The sequence below is a fragment of the Mauremys mutica genome, chromosome 17, assembly GCF_020497125.1.
Source record: "Mauremys mutica isolate MM-2020 ecotype Southern chromosome 17, ASM2049712v1, whole genome shotgun sequence".
Classification (NCBI taxonomy): domain Eukaryota; kingdom Metazoa; phylum Chordata; order Testudines; family Geoemydidae; genus Mauremys; species Mauremys mutica.
Genome location: NC_059088.1, coordinates 15518988 through 15539856, shown reverse-complemented (window position 1 = coordinate 15539856; position 20869 = coordinate 15518988). Strand labels below are relative to the sequence as shown.

The 20869-nt window shown below is 58.4% G+C and overlaps 1 protein-coding gene across 3 annotated transcripts in view; it reads right to left on the bottom strand.

The window, feature by feature from the left end:
* The window catches only part of HPN (hepsin), a 34082-nt gene that overhangs the window by 4395 nt on the left and 8818 nt on the right, over positions 1-20869 (bottom strand). For 2 of the 3 annotated variants that reach the window (XM_044991548.1, XM_044991547.1), the window contains exons 3-7: positions 13956-14057; positions 13561-13602; positions 7276-7405; positions 6776-6898; positions 4156-5656 (exon numbers count right to left, since the gene is read on the bottom strand). In XM_044991548.1, coding sequence (XP_044847483.1) covers positions 4585-5656; positions 6776-6898; positions 7276-7405; positions 13561-13602; positions 13956-14057 — 1469 coding nt within the window. In that variant the 3' untranslated portion in view covers positions 4156-4584. Of the gene's footprint in view, positions 1-1505; positions 1602-2880; positions 3072-3374; positions 3541-4155; positions 5657-6775; positions 6899-7275; positions 7406-13560; positions 13603-13955; positions 14058-20869 lie in introns of those variants that run through there. The other variant, XM_044991549.1, reaches the window with a different exon arrangement.

Here is a 20869-nt window from a genome sequence, read left to right as displayed (position 1 = left end):
GGGACCTCCGGGGTGCTGTGCCCCCATGGGGGCGGGCTTTCCTGAAGTTGGTTCTTGGGGTCGGAATATTATGGGTTGCTCTGGGTGGTATCATGGGAAGCCCCTCCTCGTGGGCGGGGCCTAGCATTGCTACCCATCCAGTTTTACCCGGGTTTTGGTTTCTGTGTCCAGGTGCCATTTAGGGTTGCCAGGTGCCTGGTTTTTGGGGACCTGATGACCCTAAATGGCATCTGAACCAAAAGCCTGGTTACTGTGGGCTGGGGGCAGGCTAGGCTTGCTAAGCAGCCCGTTTTCAAGCAGAACCCCTGGTGGGAAAGGGACCCGGCAGCTCCGGTCAGCACCATAACCGGGCGTTAAAAGTCCATTCGGCAGAGCAGGGCTAAGACAGGCTCCCTGCCTGCCCTGGTTCCGCGCTGCTCCCGGAAGCAGCCGGCATGTCCCTGCGGCTCCTAGGCACAGGGGCGATCAGGGACCCGCAGGCAGGACCCCTGCAGCTCCCATTGGCTGGGAACCATGGCCGGGGGCGCGGGGGGGCTGCAAGGGCAATGCCTGTGGACACGCAGCTTGCAGAGCCCCCTGGCCCCTCTGCCTAGGGGCTGCAGGGACATGTCGGCCGCTTCCGGGAGCAGCGCAGAGCCAGGGCAGGCAGGGAGCCTGTCTTAGCCTCACTGCACCCCAGAGTCTGCACCCCCAGCTGGAGCCCTCACCTCCTCCGCAACCCCAACCCCCGGCCCCAGCCCCTCGTCTCCAGCCCCACCCCAGAGTCTGCACCCCCAGCTGGAGCCCTCACCCCCTCCCGCACCCCAACCCCCAGCCCCAGCCCCTCGTCCCCAGCCCCACCCCAGAGTCTGCACCCCCAGCTGGAGCCCTCACCCCCTCCCGCACCCCAACCCCCTGCCCCAGCCCCTCGTCCCCAGCCCCACCCCAGAGCCTGCACCCCCAGCTGGAGCCCTCACCCCCTCCCGCACCCCAACCCCCAGCCCCAGCCCCACCCCAGAGCCTGCACCCCCAGCTGGAGCTCTCACCCCCCCACATACCCCAAAACCCTTCCCCAGCCCCACGTCCCCACCCCCACCCCCCCGCCGGCACCCCCCGCGGGGGCCCGCACCCCCCCCCGCACCCCAACCCCCGGCCCCAGCCCCTCGTCCCCAGCCCCCGTGAGAGGATCCAGTGAGCGACCGGGGGGGGGGGGGGGGGGGGAGAGAAGGAGCGATGAGGGTGGGGCGGGGCCTTGGGGGGGGAGGCGGAGTAGGGGGTGGGGCCTTGGGGGTCTGGTTACCGGGAATTAGAAAGTTGGCAACCCCAGCGGAGCCTCTAGCACAGGTCTCTGTCGCTGAATGGCCCATCTTCCTCCATCCCCAGACCCCCAGCTGTGTGACCCCCACGAGGGCCCCTCCTCCTGGCCTCCCCCAGGGAGGGGCGTGGCCTTGTACTGTGTCCCTGGGCGGGGCCATGGCTAGGGGTGGGGCTGTGTCCCGGGGGGGTGGGGGCAGTTGCACACTCACCGTAGTACTGGGTGTTGCCCCAGCCGGTCACAGTGCAGACTTTGCCGTCCAGGAGGGGCTGCCCCAGCGCCGGGAGGCAGACGGGCTGGACGTCCTCTGGGGAGACAGAGCCTGGGCATGAGGCACTGATAAGGGTTGCGTGCCACACGGTCACACAGACACACCCACACACACACACACACACACATAGACACACACCCACACGCCCACACTGCCACACACCCACACACAGCTACACACACCCACACACCACTACACACACCCACACAGCTACACACACCCGCACAGCCACATGGCCACACACAGCCACACACACCCACACAGCTACATGGCCACACACACAGCCACATAGCCGCACACGCACACACCCACGCACACACTGCCACACGGCCACATAGCCACACACCCACACAGCTACACAGCCACACACAGCCACATGCCCACACACACGCACATACAGCCACACACAGCCACATAGCCACACACCCACACAGCTACACAGCCACACACAGCCACATGCCCACACACACGCACATACAGCCACACACACCCACACGGCCACATAGCCACACACCCACACTGCTACACGGCCACACACAGCCACATGCCCACACACACGGCCACATAGCCGCACACGCACACACATGCACACACGCCCACATTGCCACATAGCCACACACACACACACCCACATGCCCACACAAACCCACACAGCTACACACACCCGCACAGACCCACATGCCCGCACAGCCACAAACACCCACACACAGCCACAAGCTCACACAGCCATATGCCTACACACACCCACACAGCCACACACAGCCACACACCCACATGTCCGTGCACCCACCCACAGCCAAACACCCACATGCCCAACACAGCTACACATGTCCACACACCCACATGCCCACACAGATACATGCACAACACCCCCCCCCGCACACCATACGCACAACACACATACTACTCGGACACATCGCACTGTGCACGCAGATAAATGCACCGCACACCAAATGCACAACAGACACACACTCAAAACCCACATACACGCCACACCCCATACACAGACACCACACACTGGTCGGTAAAATGCACAATGCGCACACACTACAGACACCCCTCACCCACACACAACTGCTCCACACACCCAGAGACACTAACAGGCTCGCACTCTCACACTGCAGCCCACGCACAAAGCCCCACAGGCGCCTCCCCACAGTGCGTGGGGCAAGCCCCAGGCCCCGCGCCGGGCGCCCCGCACACCCAGGGTCACTGCTCGCACGGCCTGGCGTCACTGCTCGCACGCCCAGGGTCACTGCTCGCACGCCCAGGGTCACTGCTCGCACGCCCAGGGTCACTGCTCGCCCACACGCACCGGTGAAGCTGAGGGGCGTGGCCAGGCGCACCAGCGCGATGTCGTTGCCGTTCTCCTCGCTGTTGGGGTCCAGGAAGGGCAGGTAGCCAGCGTGGTACACCACGCCCGTCACCCCCACCTGCTGCCCCCTGCTGGACACCTGAGAGATGGCGCCTGAGAAAACCCGCCAGCGGCTCACAACCCGGTTTCTCCTGCAGGGATGGACAGATGGACACAGTGCATCAGGGGGCCAGGCGGGGCTGCCACCCCCTCCCCCACCAGGGATGGGGCTGCTGCTGAGAGCAGGGGGCTGGGAGCCAGGACTCCTGTGTTCTCTCTCTGGGTCTGCCAGGAGTGTGGGGTCTAGTGGTTACAGCATGGGGGGGCTGGGAGCCAAGACTCCTGGGATCTATGCCCAGCTCTGGGAGGGAAGTGGGGTCTTGTGGTTAGAGCAGGGGGGCAGGGCTGAAGGCAGGACTCCTGGGTTCCATCCGCGCTTGGTGCTGGGCACTCACTCAGGGAAGCAGTGTGCGGCAGTGACAACCCACTCGCTGGAGATGATGGAGCCACCGCACAGGTGGGTGCCGTCGTAGCGCAGGCTGACCTGCCACGGCCACTTGCCCAGACTGGCATCCTGGCCCCCCACGATCCGGTCAACGGACAACTTCCTGCGCCCACAGTCTGCAGGGGACACGCCAGTCAGTGCCAGCCACTCTCTGCCACAACCACTAGGGGGAGACAACCAACCCCCCACCCTACCCCCACAGCCACCCTGGGGGCCGTGGCCACTCCCCCAGCATGATCCCAGGGGTAACCAATGGGGCAGCCCCAGGGCGACTCCCCCAACACCCCGACACCAAGGGAGGTTTCCTGGGTTACTCTGGAGGCCTCATTTTATCCTGTAGCTTCTTCCACGCTGGCTCTTGTCTGTTTCAGCTGGAAATTGCAGGGCCAGGAAGTGCCTGTGCAGGATCTGGCACAATGAGGCCCTGATCCCAGCTGGGGTCAATGGGCCGTAGCTCCATTGGAGTCAATGGGGCCAGATCCCAGCTGGGGTCAATGGGCCGTAGCTCCATTGGAGTCAATGGGGCCAGATCCCAGCTGGGGTCAATGGGCCGTAGCTCCATTGGAGTCAATGGGGCCGGATCCCAGCTGGGGTCAATGGGCCGTAGCTCCATTGGAGTCAATGGGGCCGGATCCCAGCTGGGGTCAATGGGCCGTAGCTCCATTGGAGTCAATGGGGCCGGATCCCAGCTGGGGTCAATGGGCCGTAGCTCCATTGGAGTCAATGGGGCCGGATCCCAGCTGGGGTCAATGGGCCGTTGCTCCATTGGAGTCAATGGGGCCAGATCCCAGCTGGGGTCAATGGGCCGTTGCTCCATTGGAGTCAATGGGGCCAGACCCCCAGCCCGTGTCAATCAGCTGTAGCTCCATTGGACTCAATGGAAAATTGGGTTTTTGACAAAAGGAAATTCCTCAGGAAAGGCCTCTGCTCTGGTTGAAAACCCAACGTTCCTGTCCAGGAGGAGAGACCCAAGTGCATCCTGGGAGTCCCTGGCTCTGGTTCATCAGGATATCTCAGCCCACGGACGAGAACAGGGACATGAGGTAACCCACAAGCACCGCGGCCACGCTTCAGAATCCAAGTCATCTGCAGTTTGAAACTTCCCTGAAAAATGTTTGTTTTCCTTGGAAATAAAAAATAAATATTTCAACCAGCTCCAACTAGGGCTGATTGTGATGGGCACTGACTAGAGAGAGAGAGAGAGAGAGAGAGAGAGTGGTGTGCATGGGGATGGACATGCAGACAGGTGTGTGCAGAGGAGATGAACAGAGGGGTGGCTGGAGAGAAGGATGGATGGAGGGGTGTAGGTGTGGACACGGGTGAAGGGAGGGACGGGGGTGTGTAGGTAGGGAGGTGGATCGATGGATTGATGAAGTATGTATGTATGGAAATGGATGGTTGGGTAGAGGCTGGATGGCTGGATATGGAGGTGGATGGATGGATACAGGATGTGGAGATGGATGGATGGATGGATGGATGGATGGATGAGGTGTGTGGAATGGATGGAGGGCTGGAGGGCTGGCTGTGTGGTGTGGAGATGGATGGGTAGATGGATAGTGGATAGGTGGGTGGCTGTGTAGGTATGGAGGTGGCTGGCTGGCTGGCTGGATGAATACAGGGTGTGTGGATGGATGGATGAATGGATGGATGGATGGAGGGGTGTGTGTGGAATGGAGATGGATGGATGGATGGATAGTGGGTGTGGAGGTGAATGGACAGATGGGGGGGTGTAGTTGCAGAGATGGATGGGTGGGTAGATGGCTGTCTGTCAGGGTGGGTATGGAGGTGGATGGATGGATGGTGGATGGGGTGTGTGGAATGGAGATGGATGGAGGGATGGATAGTGGATGTGGAGATGGATAGATGGATGGGGGGGTGTTGTGCTGAGATGGATGGGTCAGTAGATGGCTGGCTGGGTGGATATGGAGATGGATGAAGGGATGGATAGTGGATATGGAGATGGATGGGGGGGTGTAGGTGTGGAGATGGATGGGTCGGTAGATGGCTGGCTGGGTGGATATGGAGATGGCTGGAGGGATGGATAATGGATGTGGAGATGGATGGGGGGGTGTCGGTGCTGAGATGGATGGGTCAGTAGATGGCTGGCTGGCTATGTGGGTATGGAGGTGGGTGGAGGGATGGAAGGACAGGGTGTTGGATGGGGCTATGCCCAGGGCTGAGGGCTCCATACCTTGGCAGAGAGTCGCAAGGAACTGGCCCGTCGGGCAGTCACTGTAAGACAGAAATGTGAGGGGTCAGCGTGAGGGTGGAGCAGGAGGGGATGTGTGTGAGGTGCATGTTCACCCCCCACTGAGCATCTGGGGAAGGTGCCACTCCCACAGACACGAACATGTTTGCACACCTCAGACCCATGTACGTTCGCTGACAGAGACAGGGCTCAACAGAAAAGGACAGAAAGCAGGTGTGAGCTGGGACACATGGAGACAGACACACACAGCAGAGCTCACCCCCTCCAGCAGGGGGCAGCAGGGACACACACACACACACACACACACACACACACACACACACACGGTTCGTTATCATTCATTTATTATGTGATGTTATGATTAACTAACATCATATAGAAACATTATGTGCTAAATAGATGTAAGTTGTAGGACCACAGAAATATACGATTGATCAGTAGTCCGAAGGGATATGGATAAACAGGGCTGGAAGAACTGGCCTACAGGCTGAGGCCTGTAATATGTCAGCTTAGTCATACTAGGCCATAGGCTTAAGAAATGCTGGACATAAGTGACCAAAAACTGGCCCCAAATGACAAGATTACTGGAAAAGCTGTTGCAACAGGTAGTATTGTGAAAAATTAACAGTACGAGTAATTTTGACTACAGGACACATTGTGCCCTAACCACAGGGTTTACGTCGTGCTAATGCGACTAAAAGGAACTATAATCAACCTATGGAAAACAGGGTACCCCGATATTCTTGGGGGACACGATACAAGTAAGGACAAAGAGGGTGGATGCCTTCATACACCCAGCGAGTGTTAGGTGTGGTCAGAATCACCAGATAAAGGAGAGCTCCCAGAGTGGGGAAAATGAGCTTCCTGCAGGTAAACTTTAGCAGGAACCATCCCTCTCCGGCAGGGGCGGCAGAGACACACACACAGAGCAGGGCTAAATCCCTCCAGCAGGGGGCAGCGGGACGGACGGACACACACACACACACACACACACACACATCCAACAAAATGCCAATATAAGAGTAACCAGTTCCCAGGGATCCAGCAGCCCAGGCGTGGGGGAAGGGCTGCCCACAGAGTTCCCCTGCCCCCTCCTAGCAGCACGGCACCAGCTGCTGAGCCCCCCGCCCCGCCCCACGCACCAGATGGAGACGACCTCACTGAGTCTATGGGCCAGGGGCAGGCGAGACTCGTCCACACAGAAATATCCTGATGTCCCATTGGCGCCCGCGTGCTCCACATCCAGCTCCGAGTGCCAGAGAGACCTGGGGAGGGGACAGCGTCACCCACAGGCAGCCAACCCGTCAGAGATCTGCCCCACCACACAGCGCCCCTCACTCCCGACCCACAGACCCCTGCTGTCCCAGCCTTGGGTCCCCCCTCCCCAGCTCTGTCAGCGACTCTCACTCCCGACCCGCAGCCCCTGCTATCCCAGCCTTGGGTCCCCCCTCCCCAGCTCTGTCAGCGTCTCTCACTCCCGACCCGCAGCCCCTGCTATCCCAGCCTTGGGTCCCCCAGCTCTGTCAGTGCCCCTCAAATCCCGACCCGCAGCCCCTGCTATCCCAGCCCTGGGTCCCCCCTCCCCAGCTCTGTCAGCGCCCCTCACTCCCGACCCACAGCCCCTGCTATCCCAGACTGGTACCTGACGAAGCCCATCTCTGCACAGCTCAGCGCAGCCACCAGGGCATTGGAGGAGGTGGAGCAGATGAGGCGCCATTTGCTCTCACTCTCATCGTACAGTGTGAGCCGGAGGTCGGCCGAACTGACCTGGACTGTGGGGTTGGAGGGGGCAGCACTGAGCAATGGTCTAAGAACTTCATGTGTCACCCTCCACCTCCCCTCCAGCCCTGCACAGCACCCTAGGTCAGCCTGTGTCCATGTCTCCCTCCAGGGGCCATTCTCAGCACTACAACAGACGTCCCGGCAACAGGGAGGAGTCCGGTGGCACCTGTGGCAAGGCACCTTCTCAGTCTCCCCAGCCTCTGCTGCCTTTAGCCTTGGTGAGACAGGCTTGAGTAATGCGGTCCCTCTTGGGACACAGGGGAAGTCTGCTCCCCGTCTCTCCACCAGTCCTGTTTAAAGTATTTTTACTCCCTTGTGGGAGAGAGCACTGCCTCTCCTCCTGGTGAGGCTCACGGTCTTGCTGCTCCAACACTCCTGGCAGCAGGGCTCCTTCTCTCTCTGCTCTCCCCCTCCTTCCTCCCAGGGAGGGGTTTAAAAAGGTCTCAGCCAGGCCCCAAGTTGGAATCAGCTGATCCTAATTAACCTCAGGTACAGGGGCGGCTCTAGGTTTTTGGCCGCCCCAAGCAGTATGCCCGGGAGGCGCCCCCGAGCCGCGGGAGCAGCGGACCTCCCGCGGGCATGACTGCAGAGGGTCCGCTGGTCGCGCGGCTCGGCTGGACCTCCCGCAGCTGCGGGCGGTTCGCTGGTCCGGCGGCTCCGGTTGAGCTGCCGCAGTCATGCCTGCGGGAGGTCCAGCCGAGCCGCGGGACCAGCGAACCGTCCGCAGTCATGCCTGCGGGAGGTCCACTGGAGCCGCCGGCCGAGCGTCCCCTCCGCAGTCATGCCTGCGGCAGGTCCGCTGCTCCCGGGGCTCCGGTGGACCTCCCGCAGGCATGACTGCGGCAGGTCCGCCGGCCCAGCCTGCCGCCCCCCCGGGAAGGGGCCGCCCCAGGCGGGTGCTTGCACCGCTGGGCTCTGGAGCCGGCCCTGCTCAGGTAGCTCCCCCTCAGCTGATTCTAATTTGCTACCTTGGTAAGCCTCCTCAGCCGTGCTAGACCATCTCACTATGTCTGGGCCACGGGCTTTCGTTAGGTCGGTTAGTGGGCATGCCCTGGTGGCGAAGTGAGGGATGAACTGCCTGCAGTACCCAACCAGCCCCAGGAATGCTCTGACCTGTTTCTTCTGGACAGGTCGGGGCCAATTCTGTATTGCCTCTAACTTGTTGAGTTGGGGCTTCACCACGCCTCTCCCCACTATATACCCAAGGTATTTGGCTTCTGCTAGCCCATTTGCGCATTTGGAGGGATTTGCAGTCAGCCCCGCCTTCCTCAAGGTGTCCAGGACTGCTTCCACCTTCCCCAAGTGTGTCTCCCAATCTGGACTATGTATAATGATGTCATCAAGATAGGCAGCTGCATACCGGCCATGTGGACGCAACAGTTTGTCCATGAGCCGTTGGAAGGTTGCAGGAGCCCCATGTAAACCAAAAGGGAGGACAGTGTATTGATACAGTCCCTCTGGTGTTGAAAAGGCCGTCTTCTCTTTGTCGGCCTTGGCCAAGGGAATTTGCCAATAACCCTTCGTCAGGTCAAGGGTGGACAAAAATCGTGCTTTCCCCAGTCGGTCAATTAACTCATCTATCCGGGGCATAGGGTACGCATCAAATTGGGACACCTCATTCAGTTTCCGGAAGTCATTGCAAAACCTCATACTGCCATCCGGTTTAGGTACTAGGACCACTGGGCTTGACCATTGGCTATGAGACTCTTCAATGACTCCTAACTTCAACATTTTCCGGACTTCTGTCTTGATCTCTTCTCTTTTCGCCTCCGGGATCCGGTATGGCTTGACATTCACCTTCACTCCAGGCTCTGTGAGGATGTGATGGTGAACCTCAATAGTCCTGCCTGGCTTTTCTGAGAACACGTCCTGGTTGCGTTTGATCATGTTGATCACCTCAGTTCGTTGGTCAGGGGTCAATTCTGGGGATATTCCCACTTGGCCAGGCGGGTTGCTCTCGGGAGGAGGTGACCCTAGAGTGACCACATGAGCTTCTCTGTCTTGCCAAGGTTTCAACAGGTTTACATGATAGATTTGTTCCAGCTTCCGGCGTCCGGGCTGTCGGACTTTGTAATCGACCTCTCCAATGGCTTCTATTATCTCGTATGGCCCCTGCCATCTGGCCAGGAGCTTGCTCTCCGCTGTGGGTACGAGTACCATCACCCGATCTCCCACCTGGAATTTTCGGATCGTCGTTTGGCAATTGTAGTATGTTTGTTGGGCCCCTTGTGCCCTCTCCATGTGTTCCCGCACTATGGGAGTGACTTGGGCTATCCTGTCTTTCATCTGCAACACATGCTCGATGAGGTTTCTCCCTGGGTTCGGCTGTTCTTCCCAGCTTTCTTTGGCAATGTCCAGTATCCCGCGGGGGTGGCGACCATATAACAGTTCGAATGGGGAAAACCCAGTTGAAGTCTGAGGCACCTCTCTTATCGCAAACATTAGGTACGGTAGCAGGGTGTCCCAGTTCTTCCCATCCCGGCTCACCACCTTTCGTATCATGTTCTTCAATGTTCTATTAAAGCGCTCGACGAGGCCATCGGTCTGCGGATGATAGACTGATGTCCTTAGGGTCCGTATGTGGAGCATTGCACATAGATCCTTCATTAATTTAGACACAAAGGGAGTTCCTTGATCCATCAGGATCTCTGGGTATTCCCACTCTAGCAAAAATTTGGATTAATTCTTTAGCTATGGTCTTGGACGTAGTGTTCCGTAGGGAAATGGACTCGGGGTATCGGGTGACATAATCTAGCACTACCAGTATGTGCTGATGGCCTTGGGCTGATTTTTCTAGCGGCCCTACTAGGTCCATAGCTATTCGCTCAAAGGGGACTTCAATAATCGGGAGAGGTACCAAAGGTGCCCTTAGGCGTGGTTGGGGCCCATGTAACTGGCATTCCGGACGGGAGGCACAATATCGTCGGACCGCCGCATATATTCCAGGCCAAAAAACCCTCTGCAGAATTCGGTCCAGGGTTTTATCTACCCCTAGATGTCCCCCGAACAGATGGCTGTGGGCTAGCTCCATCACGCCCCTCTGATGTTTCTGTGGTACTAGGAGCTGTTCCACGACTTGCTCTTGGATACGGACGACTCGGTACAGCAGATCCTTCTTGATCATATAATACGGCCTTGGGCCCTTGGCTCTCCCTTCCACAGGGACCCCATTCACCTCCACTACTTCCTTGCGAATGTTCTGGGATACTGGGTCATTGGCCTGATCCTGTCCAAAGTTCTCTAGTGAAGGTCCAATTTGCCCAAACTCAGGGGGTTCTATTTCCCCCCCCCCCTTCAAGGGAGGTCCCTGGGGAACTGGGCCCGGCTGCTGGCTCACCAACCTACTGCCTAGTCCCCTTGCCAGTCGGGCCAACTCTCTCCCCTACGAGTATAGGCTTCTGGTTCTGGGTCAAGATTCTCGTTCCCCTCTTCTTATCTGCCCTCCTTTCTCGCCGAGTCTTCCTGGTCTTCCCAGGGGGCGAGAATAAATCCTGGGCAAATTCTTGGAAGGCCGGGGGGTTGCTAACTATCGAGGCCATCCCATTGCTCTCGGGGGTGTTATCTTCTTCTGACTCCCCTTCAGGAAGTAGACTGCCAAACCCTGGGAAGACTCGTCCTATGAGGACTGTGTAGGGGAGTTTCGGGACCACCCCCACCGTCACCTTAGTGGGGTTTCCCAGGACCTCTATTTTTACTGGGATGGTCAGGTAGTAATTGACATCCCCATGGACACAGGATATTCCTGTGCGCTTGGCCCGGGATAGTTGATCATACCCGACCAGCTTTCCCGAGACCAGGGTGACTGCACTTCCTGAGTCTACTAACGCGGTGGTCTTTATACCATTCATTTTAACTGGCCTAATATATCTATGAGGGACTATCGCTACCCCTACTAGATTTATCAGGTCACATGGCTCTTCTAGGTTTCCCAGGTCGCATTGCATGGGCTCCTCTAAGTTTGGACATTGGGCAGCTATATGCCCACATGCATAGCATCGGTACCCTGCTCAGGGCAGCCCCTTATTTTTCGGGCTGTGAGGCCTTACCCCCCGAGTCTTTCTCTCCCAGTCCCCAAGTCCCTCCGAGTACTCTGGCCGCTCTTCGGCCTCCTTCCTCCCCGCCATAGGTCGGCCCAGAGCTACGGCAACTTGGGCCCTTGGTACATAGACTGGCCTCCTATTCTGGCGCCTCCCTTCCCCGGCGGTCCAAGAGAGTTCCTGCGCTGCTAGATGTCTCTCTACGAGGGCAACTAGCTCATCATAGGAGGAGGGATCATTTTGACTGACCCATCCTCGTATGTCCAGCAGTAGCCCTCTCATGTACCTGTCCACAACTATGGTTTCCACGACTTCCTCCGGCCGGTGGGTCTCGGGGCACAGCCACTTCCTGGCTAGATGAATCAGGTCAAACAGCTGGGACCTCGGGGCTTTGTTGACTTGGTATTTCCACTCATGGAACCACTGTGCCCTTATAGCTGTCGTCACGCCAGACCTCACCAGGATCTCCGCCTTTAGCTGGGAGTAATCTGAAGCTGCTTCTGTTGTCATATCAAAATATGCTTTCTGTGACTCCCCACACAGAAAAGGAGCCAGGATACTGGCCCACTGGTCTTGGGGCCAGGCCTGCCGCCGGGCCGTTCTCTCAAACGCAAGGAGATATGCCTCCACGTCATCATCCATCGTCATCTTCTGTAAGTAGCGGCTTGCATGCATGGGCCGAGTCCCATGGGGGCCGTGTGTTAGGGTGCTCAGGGCCTTTAGCTGGTTCACAACCTCATGCAGGGTGGCTCGATCCTGAGCTGCCTGGCTCATCAGGAGTTGATTTGTCTGCTGCTGTATTCGCACTGCCTCCTGCTGGGCAGCTATCTGCACCCTGGTAGCTTCTTGTTGAGCGGCAGTGGCCTGCACCAATGCCTTTACTACATCTTCCATTTTTTTTGTTTGTTTGTTTTTTGGTTTTTTTGTTGTTGTTTTTTAGGGGGTGCTTTACCCTGCCCCGAGACGGCTTGCCACGAAGTCTCACTCACATCCCACTCCTGACACCATGTGTGGCAAGGCACCTTCTCAGTCTCCCCAGCCTCTGCTGCTTTTAGCCTTGGTGAGACAGGCTTGAGTAATGCGGTCCCCCTTAGGACACAGGGGAAGTCTGCTCCCCGTCTCTCCACCAGTCCTGTTTAAAGTATTTTTACTCCCTTGTGGGAGAGAGCACTGCCTCGCCTCCTGGTGAGGCTCACGGTCTTGCTGCTCCAACACTCCTGGCAGCAGGGCTCCTTCTCACTCTGCTCTCCCCCTCCTTCCTCCCAGGGAGGGGTTTAAAAAGGTCTCAGCCAGGCCCCAAGTTGGAATCAGCTGATCCTAATTAACCTCAGGTAGCTCCCCCTCAGCTGATTCTAATTTGCTACCTTGGTAACCCTTTCTCAGCTGAACCTGATTGACCTGTAGTTGACTCCCAGTTGATAAGGAGGAGGGGCCTTTTAACCCTCTGGGACTGGCTCCTACCCCTCCCCTGCAGCTGTCTGTCCTGAGTTTATCACACACCTTAAAGACTAACAGATTTATCTGGGCATAAGCTTTCGTTGTTAAAAAACCCACTTCCTCTGTGTTTTTTTACCCAAGAAGTGGTTTTTTTACCCACGAAAGCTTATGCCCAAATAAATCTGTTAGTCTTTAAGGTGCCACCGGACTCCTTGTTGGTTTTGTGGATACAGACTAACACGGCTACCCCCTGATACTTAGCAACAAGGAGGGTGGATCAGTGCAGGGCTCTGGGCTGTTCACAGACCAGCCCATTTCCTACTAACGCCCACAGAGTAGCAGCTGGATCCAGTGGATGAGGGCCCGCCACTGGGAGTCAGGACCCCTGGGATCTATGCCTGGTTCTGGGAGGAGAGTGGGATCTGGTGGGTTGGGTTGGCGGGGGTGGGGGCTTTGACCCAGGACCCCTGGGTTCTCTCTCCAGCTCTGGGAGGGGAGGAGGGTCTGATGGGCAGAGGAGGAGTGGCTGGGAGCCAGGACTTCTTGGTTCTATCCCCGGCTCTGGGAGGGGAGTGGGGTCTGGTGGGTTAGAGGAGGGTGTCAGACTCCCATATTGAGGGGGGCAGCAGCTCCCAGTCATATGGCCCTGAGCAGGGGGCTCCCCCACTTACCACCATACAGTCCTTCACTGTTGCTCCCCAGCACAGATGTCACTGCAAGAGACAAGAGAGCCTTAGAGCACATGCAGAGCCCACCAAGCCCAGCAGGGGGCAGCGGGAGGGGGAGCGCCAGGTGCGCCCATGGCTGTGATTGTGAGGGGTGAGGCTCTGGCATCAGGGAATGTGAGCTGGGGGGCACAGGCAGGGCTGGCAGGTGGGGCTAGCAGGGGGCTATAGGACAGGAGTAAGGGGCATTCGCCGGTTGGGGAGGGGTAGTGGGGGGGCTAGCAGGGGGCTTCAGATTGGGAGTGAGGGGCCCGGGCAGGGCTGGGTGGGGGGATCCCAGGGCTGGGATAACAGGGGGTTGCATATTGGGAGTGAGGGGTCCTGGGGGGCCAGGTTCTTACCAATGGCCCACACGCTGGCTCCAATGCCGGCTAAGAGCAGGAAACCACCAGTCACGACAGCCACAACCTTGGGCAGCGACCAGCACGGCACCTTGGGGCCCCCTGGAACAGGAGGGAGGTTACTGGGGCTGGGAAGGACCCCCCCCCCCCTTTCCTGGTTCTCAGCACAGGCTGTCGCACTGACTTCCCCCGGCTGGCAGGGACCCCCACACACCCCAGCACACGGCCCTGGGGCTGACCCTGGCATCCTGCCCCCACTCAGCAGCCCCATATCTCACTCTAGAGGAGTCACAGGGCTGCAGCACCCAGCCTGGGAACCTGCCTGCCCCCCTGCCCCACCCCTCCCCATTCAGCCAGCCCTGAGGGCTCCTGTCACCCTCCCACCCGGGGTTGCTGTGGTACCAGAGGGATGGAGGGAGGGGAAAGTAGGCCTGGGGATGAAATAGGAGCCTGAAGACCCGAGTGGGGCGGGGAGGCTCCAAGCCTCTGCCCCTGTAACCACCTGAACTCCCCCTCCCTGTACCAGGAATAGAACCCAGGAGTCCTGGCTCCCAGCTCCCGCCTGCTTTAACCCACCAGACCCCACTCCCCTCCCAGAGCGGGGCACAGAACCCAGGAGTCCTGGCTCCCAGCCCCCACCTGCATTAACCCACCAGACCCCACTCCCCTCCCAGAGTGGGGCACAGAACCCAGGAGTCCTGGCTCCCAGCCCCCGCCTGCGTTAACCCACCAGACCCCACTCCCCTCCCAGAGCGGGGCACAGAACCCAGGAGTCCTGGCTCCCAGCCCCCACCTGCATTAACCCACCAGACCCCACTCCCCTCCCAGAGCGGGGCACAGAACCCAGGAGTCCTGGCTCCCAGCCCCAGAGTGAAGAGTTAATGAATTCCGTGTCCCACAGACCGAGCGTGGCGGGGTGGGGGTTGGTCCAGGGGGACTTTGCCCTCGGGCAGGGTGCAGTGACCCACAGAGACGCGGCACCAGAAAGCGCCTGGCAGGGCTGTTCCCATTCCTGGGGCCCCTGCTGGGGACATTGCCCCCCCCGCCCCCGGGCACAGCAGGGTCACAGGGGAGGAACTGGCCCCATGGTGCCACACACTGGGAGCCCCCGCCGCTCACTTGCCCTGTCTAGGGCCAGCGCATCCACCCACCCCTAGACACTGAGTTCCCTGTGTGCCCCTACAGTAAGGTCCCCCAGCACCCAGGGGTGCCATGCTGCAGGGCACTGGGCAGGGGGCACAGCGTGGGGTGGATGCCAGGTTTGCAGGGGGCTCCATGCTGTGGGGGTGGGGGCTCGGTGTTGTAGGGAGCAGGGCAGGGGCTGAGGAGGGGTTGTTTTGTTCTCATACTCAGCATCTGCCCCAAAGCCCCAGATGGCTCTGGAGGTCGCTGTGTTCCTGGCAGCATTGACTGATTCCCAGCCCTACTGCTCTGACCACTAACCCCCGCCACCCCCAGCCGGGATAGAACCCAGGAGTCCTGGGGGTGGGACGGGGCTCTGTGGGAACATGGGTGTGCGGCTGAATCTGGCCCATGGCCAGTGCAGGGCTGTAGGGCTCTGCCCCGAGCCCAGTGCCTCGTAGCCAGGGGGCCATCGGGGCTGGGGCTGCGGACGCTGTGCTGGGACAGACAGGGAAGGGGTGCAGGGCGGGTTTTTTGATCTCCTCACACCTGGCCTGGGAGGATCGGCTCCTACACCCACCCCCCACCTGCAGCCCAGCCCAGCCCGGGGCGGGGGGGGGGGGAAGGGAGCTGCTAGCCTACACCTGGGGAAGGGGAACCAGCATTAGAGGGGCGGGGGGTCAGTCCAGGGCCTGGCTCAGCCTCACGGCTGCTCCACCACAGGACAAGTGCTACTCTGAAATGTACAGATGGGGAAACTGAGGCACAGAGAGGGGCAATCAGAGCTGGGGATAGAACCTGGAGTCCTGGCTCCCAATCACCCACCCCACAATGTAAGGGGACAACACAAAGGCATTTATATCTTCAACTGCACTGAAATAATACCATGGCAACCCACTTTTCAACAGTCCTAGTATCACACAACCAGCCTGTGTGTGTGTAAGGTCACCCTGAGGGGTCGGGGGGACACACTGGGGCTGTATGTGTGGGTACAGTCGCTCTGGGGGGGTGTCACACAATGGGGCTCTGTGTGTGTGTGTGTGTGTGCACTCAACCTAGGGTCACACAACAGGGCTGTGTGTGTATGTGTATGTAAAGTCGCCATAGGGTCACATAACTGGGCAGTGTGTGTGTACAGTCATCCTGGGGTCACACAACACAACTCTGTGTGTGTACACTTGCTGGAGGGCACAGTGGGGCTATATGTGTGTGTACAGTTGCCCTGGGGTCACACAATGGGGCTTTGTGTGTGTGTGTGTGTGTGTGTGTGTGTCTGTGTGTGTGTGTGTGTGTGTGTGTGTGTACAGTTACCCTAGGGTTACACAATGGGGCTGTGTGTGTGTGTGCGTGTGTGTGTGTGTGTGTACAGTCACCCAGGGGGGCACAGTGGGGCTGTATATGTGTGTACAGTCACCCTAGCGTCACACAATGGGGTTGTGTGTGTGTACATTCACCCAGGGAGCATAATGGGGTTGTATGTGTGTGTACAGTTACCCTAGGGTCACACAACTGGGCTCTGTATGTGTGTGTGTGTGTGTGTGTGTGCAGTTGCCCTAGCGTCACACAACTGGGCTGTGTGTGTGTGTACAGCCGTCCCGGGGTGGCACAGCAGGGCCAGCGATGGGCAGTACCCCTAGCAGGGGCCCCCTGTGAGCCCAGCTCTCTGGGGGGTCCCTGGGCAGAGCCAGCCCCAGCCAATGCCAGGGCAACGAGGCCGATGTTCTCTGGGACAGGGCCTGGCTCTCGCGGGCTGTGCAGCGCCTGGCGCAAGGCCGGGGGGGGGGGTGCCAGAGGGTAGCTAGTGGCCAGCTGAGCCAGTGGGGAAGCTGTGAAAGGCCAGAAAGCTGCATCGGTAGAGCCCCAAGGCCCCTGGAAAGCCCTTTGCAGGCTCCCTGAGCCGCCCCACCCCCCACCCCCAGGGCGCAGGCGATAGGGAGGGAACTGGCAGGCAGAGGAGACGTTAGCACACGGCGCTGAATTCAGCTAGGACACCCTGCTAATGCCAGCTGCCCCTCTGCCCCATTGCTCTGCCCCAGGCCTGGCCAAACAGGCTACAGCACCTCAGCGGCTCACAGCAGGGAGGGCTTTTCCCTCAGGAAAATTCCCACTGTTTGTCAAAACACCAAATATGCCCCCTCCCCCCATCAGTTTTCAGTCCCCACGTTTCATTTTTTTCTCCCAAGGAAAAATCAGAAAGTTCTCGGAGATAGAACCCAGGAGTCCTGGCTCCCAGCCCTGCCTGCTCTAACCACTAGACCCCACTCCCCTCCCAAAGCTGGGGAGGGAACCCAAGTGTCCTGGCTCCCAGCCTCCCCCACCACATCCCCCTCCCTCTTCTGCCAAAAGGTTTGTTTTCTTGAGAACCTGATTTTCCACCAGAAAAAGAGTCGCAGCCCGGTCAGCCCCACTCCAGGTGTGAGGCCGTGTAAGCAGCCGCCCCAGGGACGGGGTCACCCCCCCAGCAGCTGGGGCAGTGGTGTCACCAAAAATGCCACTGCAGCCACTAACCCAAGCTGGCTTCTTCCCGTGGCACAACCCCCCCCCCCCCCCGCCCCCGGGCTCTCCCTGCTCGTGCAGCATAGAATCTCAGGGTTGGAAGGGACCTCAGGAGGTATCTAGTCCAACCCCCTGCTCAAAGCAGGACCAATCCCCAACTAAATCATCCCAGCCAGGGCTTTGTCAAGCCTGACCTTAAAAACCTCTAAGGATGGAGATTCCACCACCTCCCTAGGGAACCCATTCCAGTGCTTCACCACCCTCCCAGTGAAATAGTTTTTCCTACTATCCAACCTAGACCTCCCCCATTGCAACTTGAGACCATTGCTCCTTGTTCTGTCATCTGCTACCACTGAGAACAGCCGAGCTCCATCCTCTTTGGAACCCCCTTTCAGGTAGTTGAAAGCAGCTATCAAATCCCCCCTCATTCTTCTCTTCTGCAGACTAAACAATCCCAGTTCCCTCAGCCTCTCCTCATAAGTCATGTGCTCCAGCCCCCTGATCATTTTCATTGCCCTCCCCTGGAGTCTCTCCAATTTGTCCACATCCTTTCTGTAGTGTGGGGCCCAAGACGGGTCACAATACTCCAGATGTGGCCTCACCAGTGCCGAATAGAGGGGAATGATCACGTCCCTCGATCTGCTGGCAATGCTCCTACTAATGCAGCCCAATATGCCGTTAGCCTTCTTGGCAACAAGGGCGCACTGCTGACTCATATCCAGCTTCTCGTCCACTGTAACCCCCAGGGCCTTTTCTGCAGAGCTGCTGCTCAGCCCAGGGGTGGCCGACCTGTGGCTCGAGAGCCACATGTGTCTCTTCAGAAGTTAATATGCGGCTCCTTGTATAGGCACCAACTCTGGGGCTGGAGCAACAGGCACCAACTTTCCAATGTGCCGGGGGGTGGGGGCTCACTGCTCAACTCCTGGCTATGTCACAGGCCCTGCCCCCACTCCACCCCTTCCCACCCCCTCCCCTGAGCCTGCCATGCCCTCGCTTCTCCCCCACCCACCCAGAGCCTCCTGCACGCCACGAAACAGCTGATCGGGGAGGGCAGGGGAGGCGCTGATCGGTGGGGCTGCTGGTCAGAGGGAGGCTCTGGGAGCTGGGGAGGGCTGATGGGGGGCTACTGACATAGGCGCCGACTTCTACTCGCACCGGTGGGTGCTTGAGCCGCCTCTGCACCTGGCCCTGCCCCGACTCCACCCCTGCCCTGCCCCCATTCCAACCCCTTCCCCAAAGTCCCTGCCCCAACTCCGCCCTCTCCCTGCCCCTATTCCAACTTCTTCCCCAAATCCCCGCCCCGGCCCTGCCTCTTCCGCGCCTCCTCCCGAGTGTGCCATGTTCCCGCTCCTCCCCCGTCCCTCCCAGAGCTTGCTACGCCGCCAAACAGCTGCTTGGTGGCGGCAAGTGCTGAGAGGTAGGTGGAGGAGCGGGGACGCGGCGCGCTCAGGGGAGGAGGAGGTGGGATGGGGGTAAGGGGATCTTGGATGCCAGTGGGTGCAGAGCACCCACTAATTTTTCCCTGTGGGTGCTCCAGCCCCAGAGCACCCACGGAGTCGGTGCCTATGGCTACTGACATATTACTGTGGCTCTTTGGCAATGTACGTTGGTAAATTCTGGCTCCTTCTCAGGCTCAGGTTGGCCACCCCGGCTTAGCCAGTCGGTCCCCAGCCTGTAGCGGTGCCTGGGATTCTTCTGTCCTCAGTGCAGGACTCTGCACTTGTCCTTGTTGAATGTCCCAGCCCTGAGGTGCACCTGCCCCACCCTGACGGGTCAGATTCCTTGTGACTCTCCCAGGCCACAAACCGCTACCATGGGGAACTGCTGAGAAAGCACCAGGCCTTGTAGAAGCCACAGGCCAGCCCGATCGGTGCTGGGGAAAACACCCCTCCAAGCCAGGCAGGGGAGAGAAGAGGGACGGGACCCCAGTGCTCCTCACTGGCACACATAACAATGACCTACCAGCCTTGCTGGAGCAATCCCTGCACTGGGATCCCGCCAAGCAGCTCAGGGGAACTGTTCCCACCGTCAACTCCGACCGACCCACTGCCGCCCAGCACAGGCCCCCGAAATCAGCCAGGCCAAAGTACAGCTCTACTGTTAGGATAAAGGGGGGACTGAAAGCCACGGAAATGGACAGACGTGGCATGGATGAATGGATGGATGGAGTCAGGAAATGAAGGGTACATGTGGAGATGGATGGATGGATGGATGGATGGATGGATGGATGGAGGGAAGGAGGGGTACATGTGGAGATGGATGAAAGGAGGGGTACATGTGGAGATGGATGGATGGATGGATGGATGGAGGGAGGGAGGGAAGGAGGGAGGGGTACATATGGAGATGGATGGAAGGAGGGGTACATGTGGAGATGGATGAATGGATGGATGGATGGATGGATGGATGGAAGGAAGGAGGGGTACATGTGGAGATGAATGGATGGATGAATGGATGGATGGAGGGGTACATATGGAGATGGAGGGAGGGAATGAGGGAGGGAGTGGTATATGTAAATAATACAGCAGGGCAAAGATTATCCAACAAGTTCTTGGAATGTATTGGAGAAATTTTTTTTATTTCAGACGGTGGAGAAAGCTACTGGGGAGAGGCTGTTCTAGATTTGATTTTGACAAATAGGGAGGAGCTGGTTGAATTTGAAAGTGGAAGGCAGCTTAGGTGAAAGTGATCATGAACTGATCATGATGAGTTTGTGATTCTAAGGAATTGGTAGGAGGGAAAACAGCACAATAAAGATAAAAGACGGCAGAGACTTTAGCAAACTCAGGGAGCTGGTAGGTAAGATCCCATGGGAAGGAAGTATAAGGGGGAAAAGAGTTTGAGAGAGTTGGCAGTTTTTCTTAGAGATTAATTAAGGGAACAAGAGCAAACTATCCCACTTCAAAGGAAAGACAGGAAGTACGGCAACAGATCACCCTGTCTTACCCAGGAGATCTTCAATGATCTGAAACTCAAAAAAAAAAAAAAAGAGTCCCACAAAAATTAGAAACTAGGTCAAACTACAAAGGATGAATATAAACAACTAACACAAGCCTATAGGGACAAAATTAGAAAGGCCAAGACACAAAACGAGATTAAACTAGCTAGAGACATACAGGGTAACAAGAAAACATTCTACAAATACATGAGAATCAACAGGAAGACCAGGGCAGGGTAGGCCCATTACTCAATGGGGGGAGAGGGGGAAACAGTAACAGAAAATGTGGAAATGGCAGAAGTGATGAACGACTTTGTTGTTTCGGTTTCCTCCAAAAAGGTGAGTAGCGATTGGACGTCTA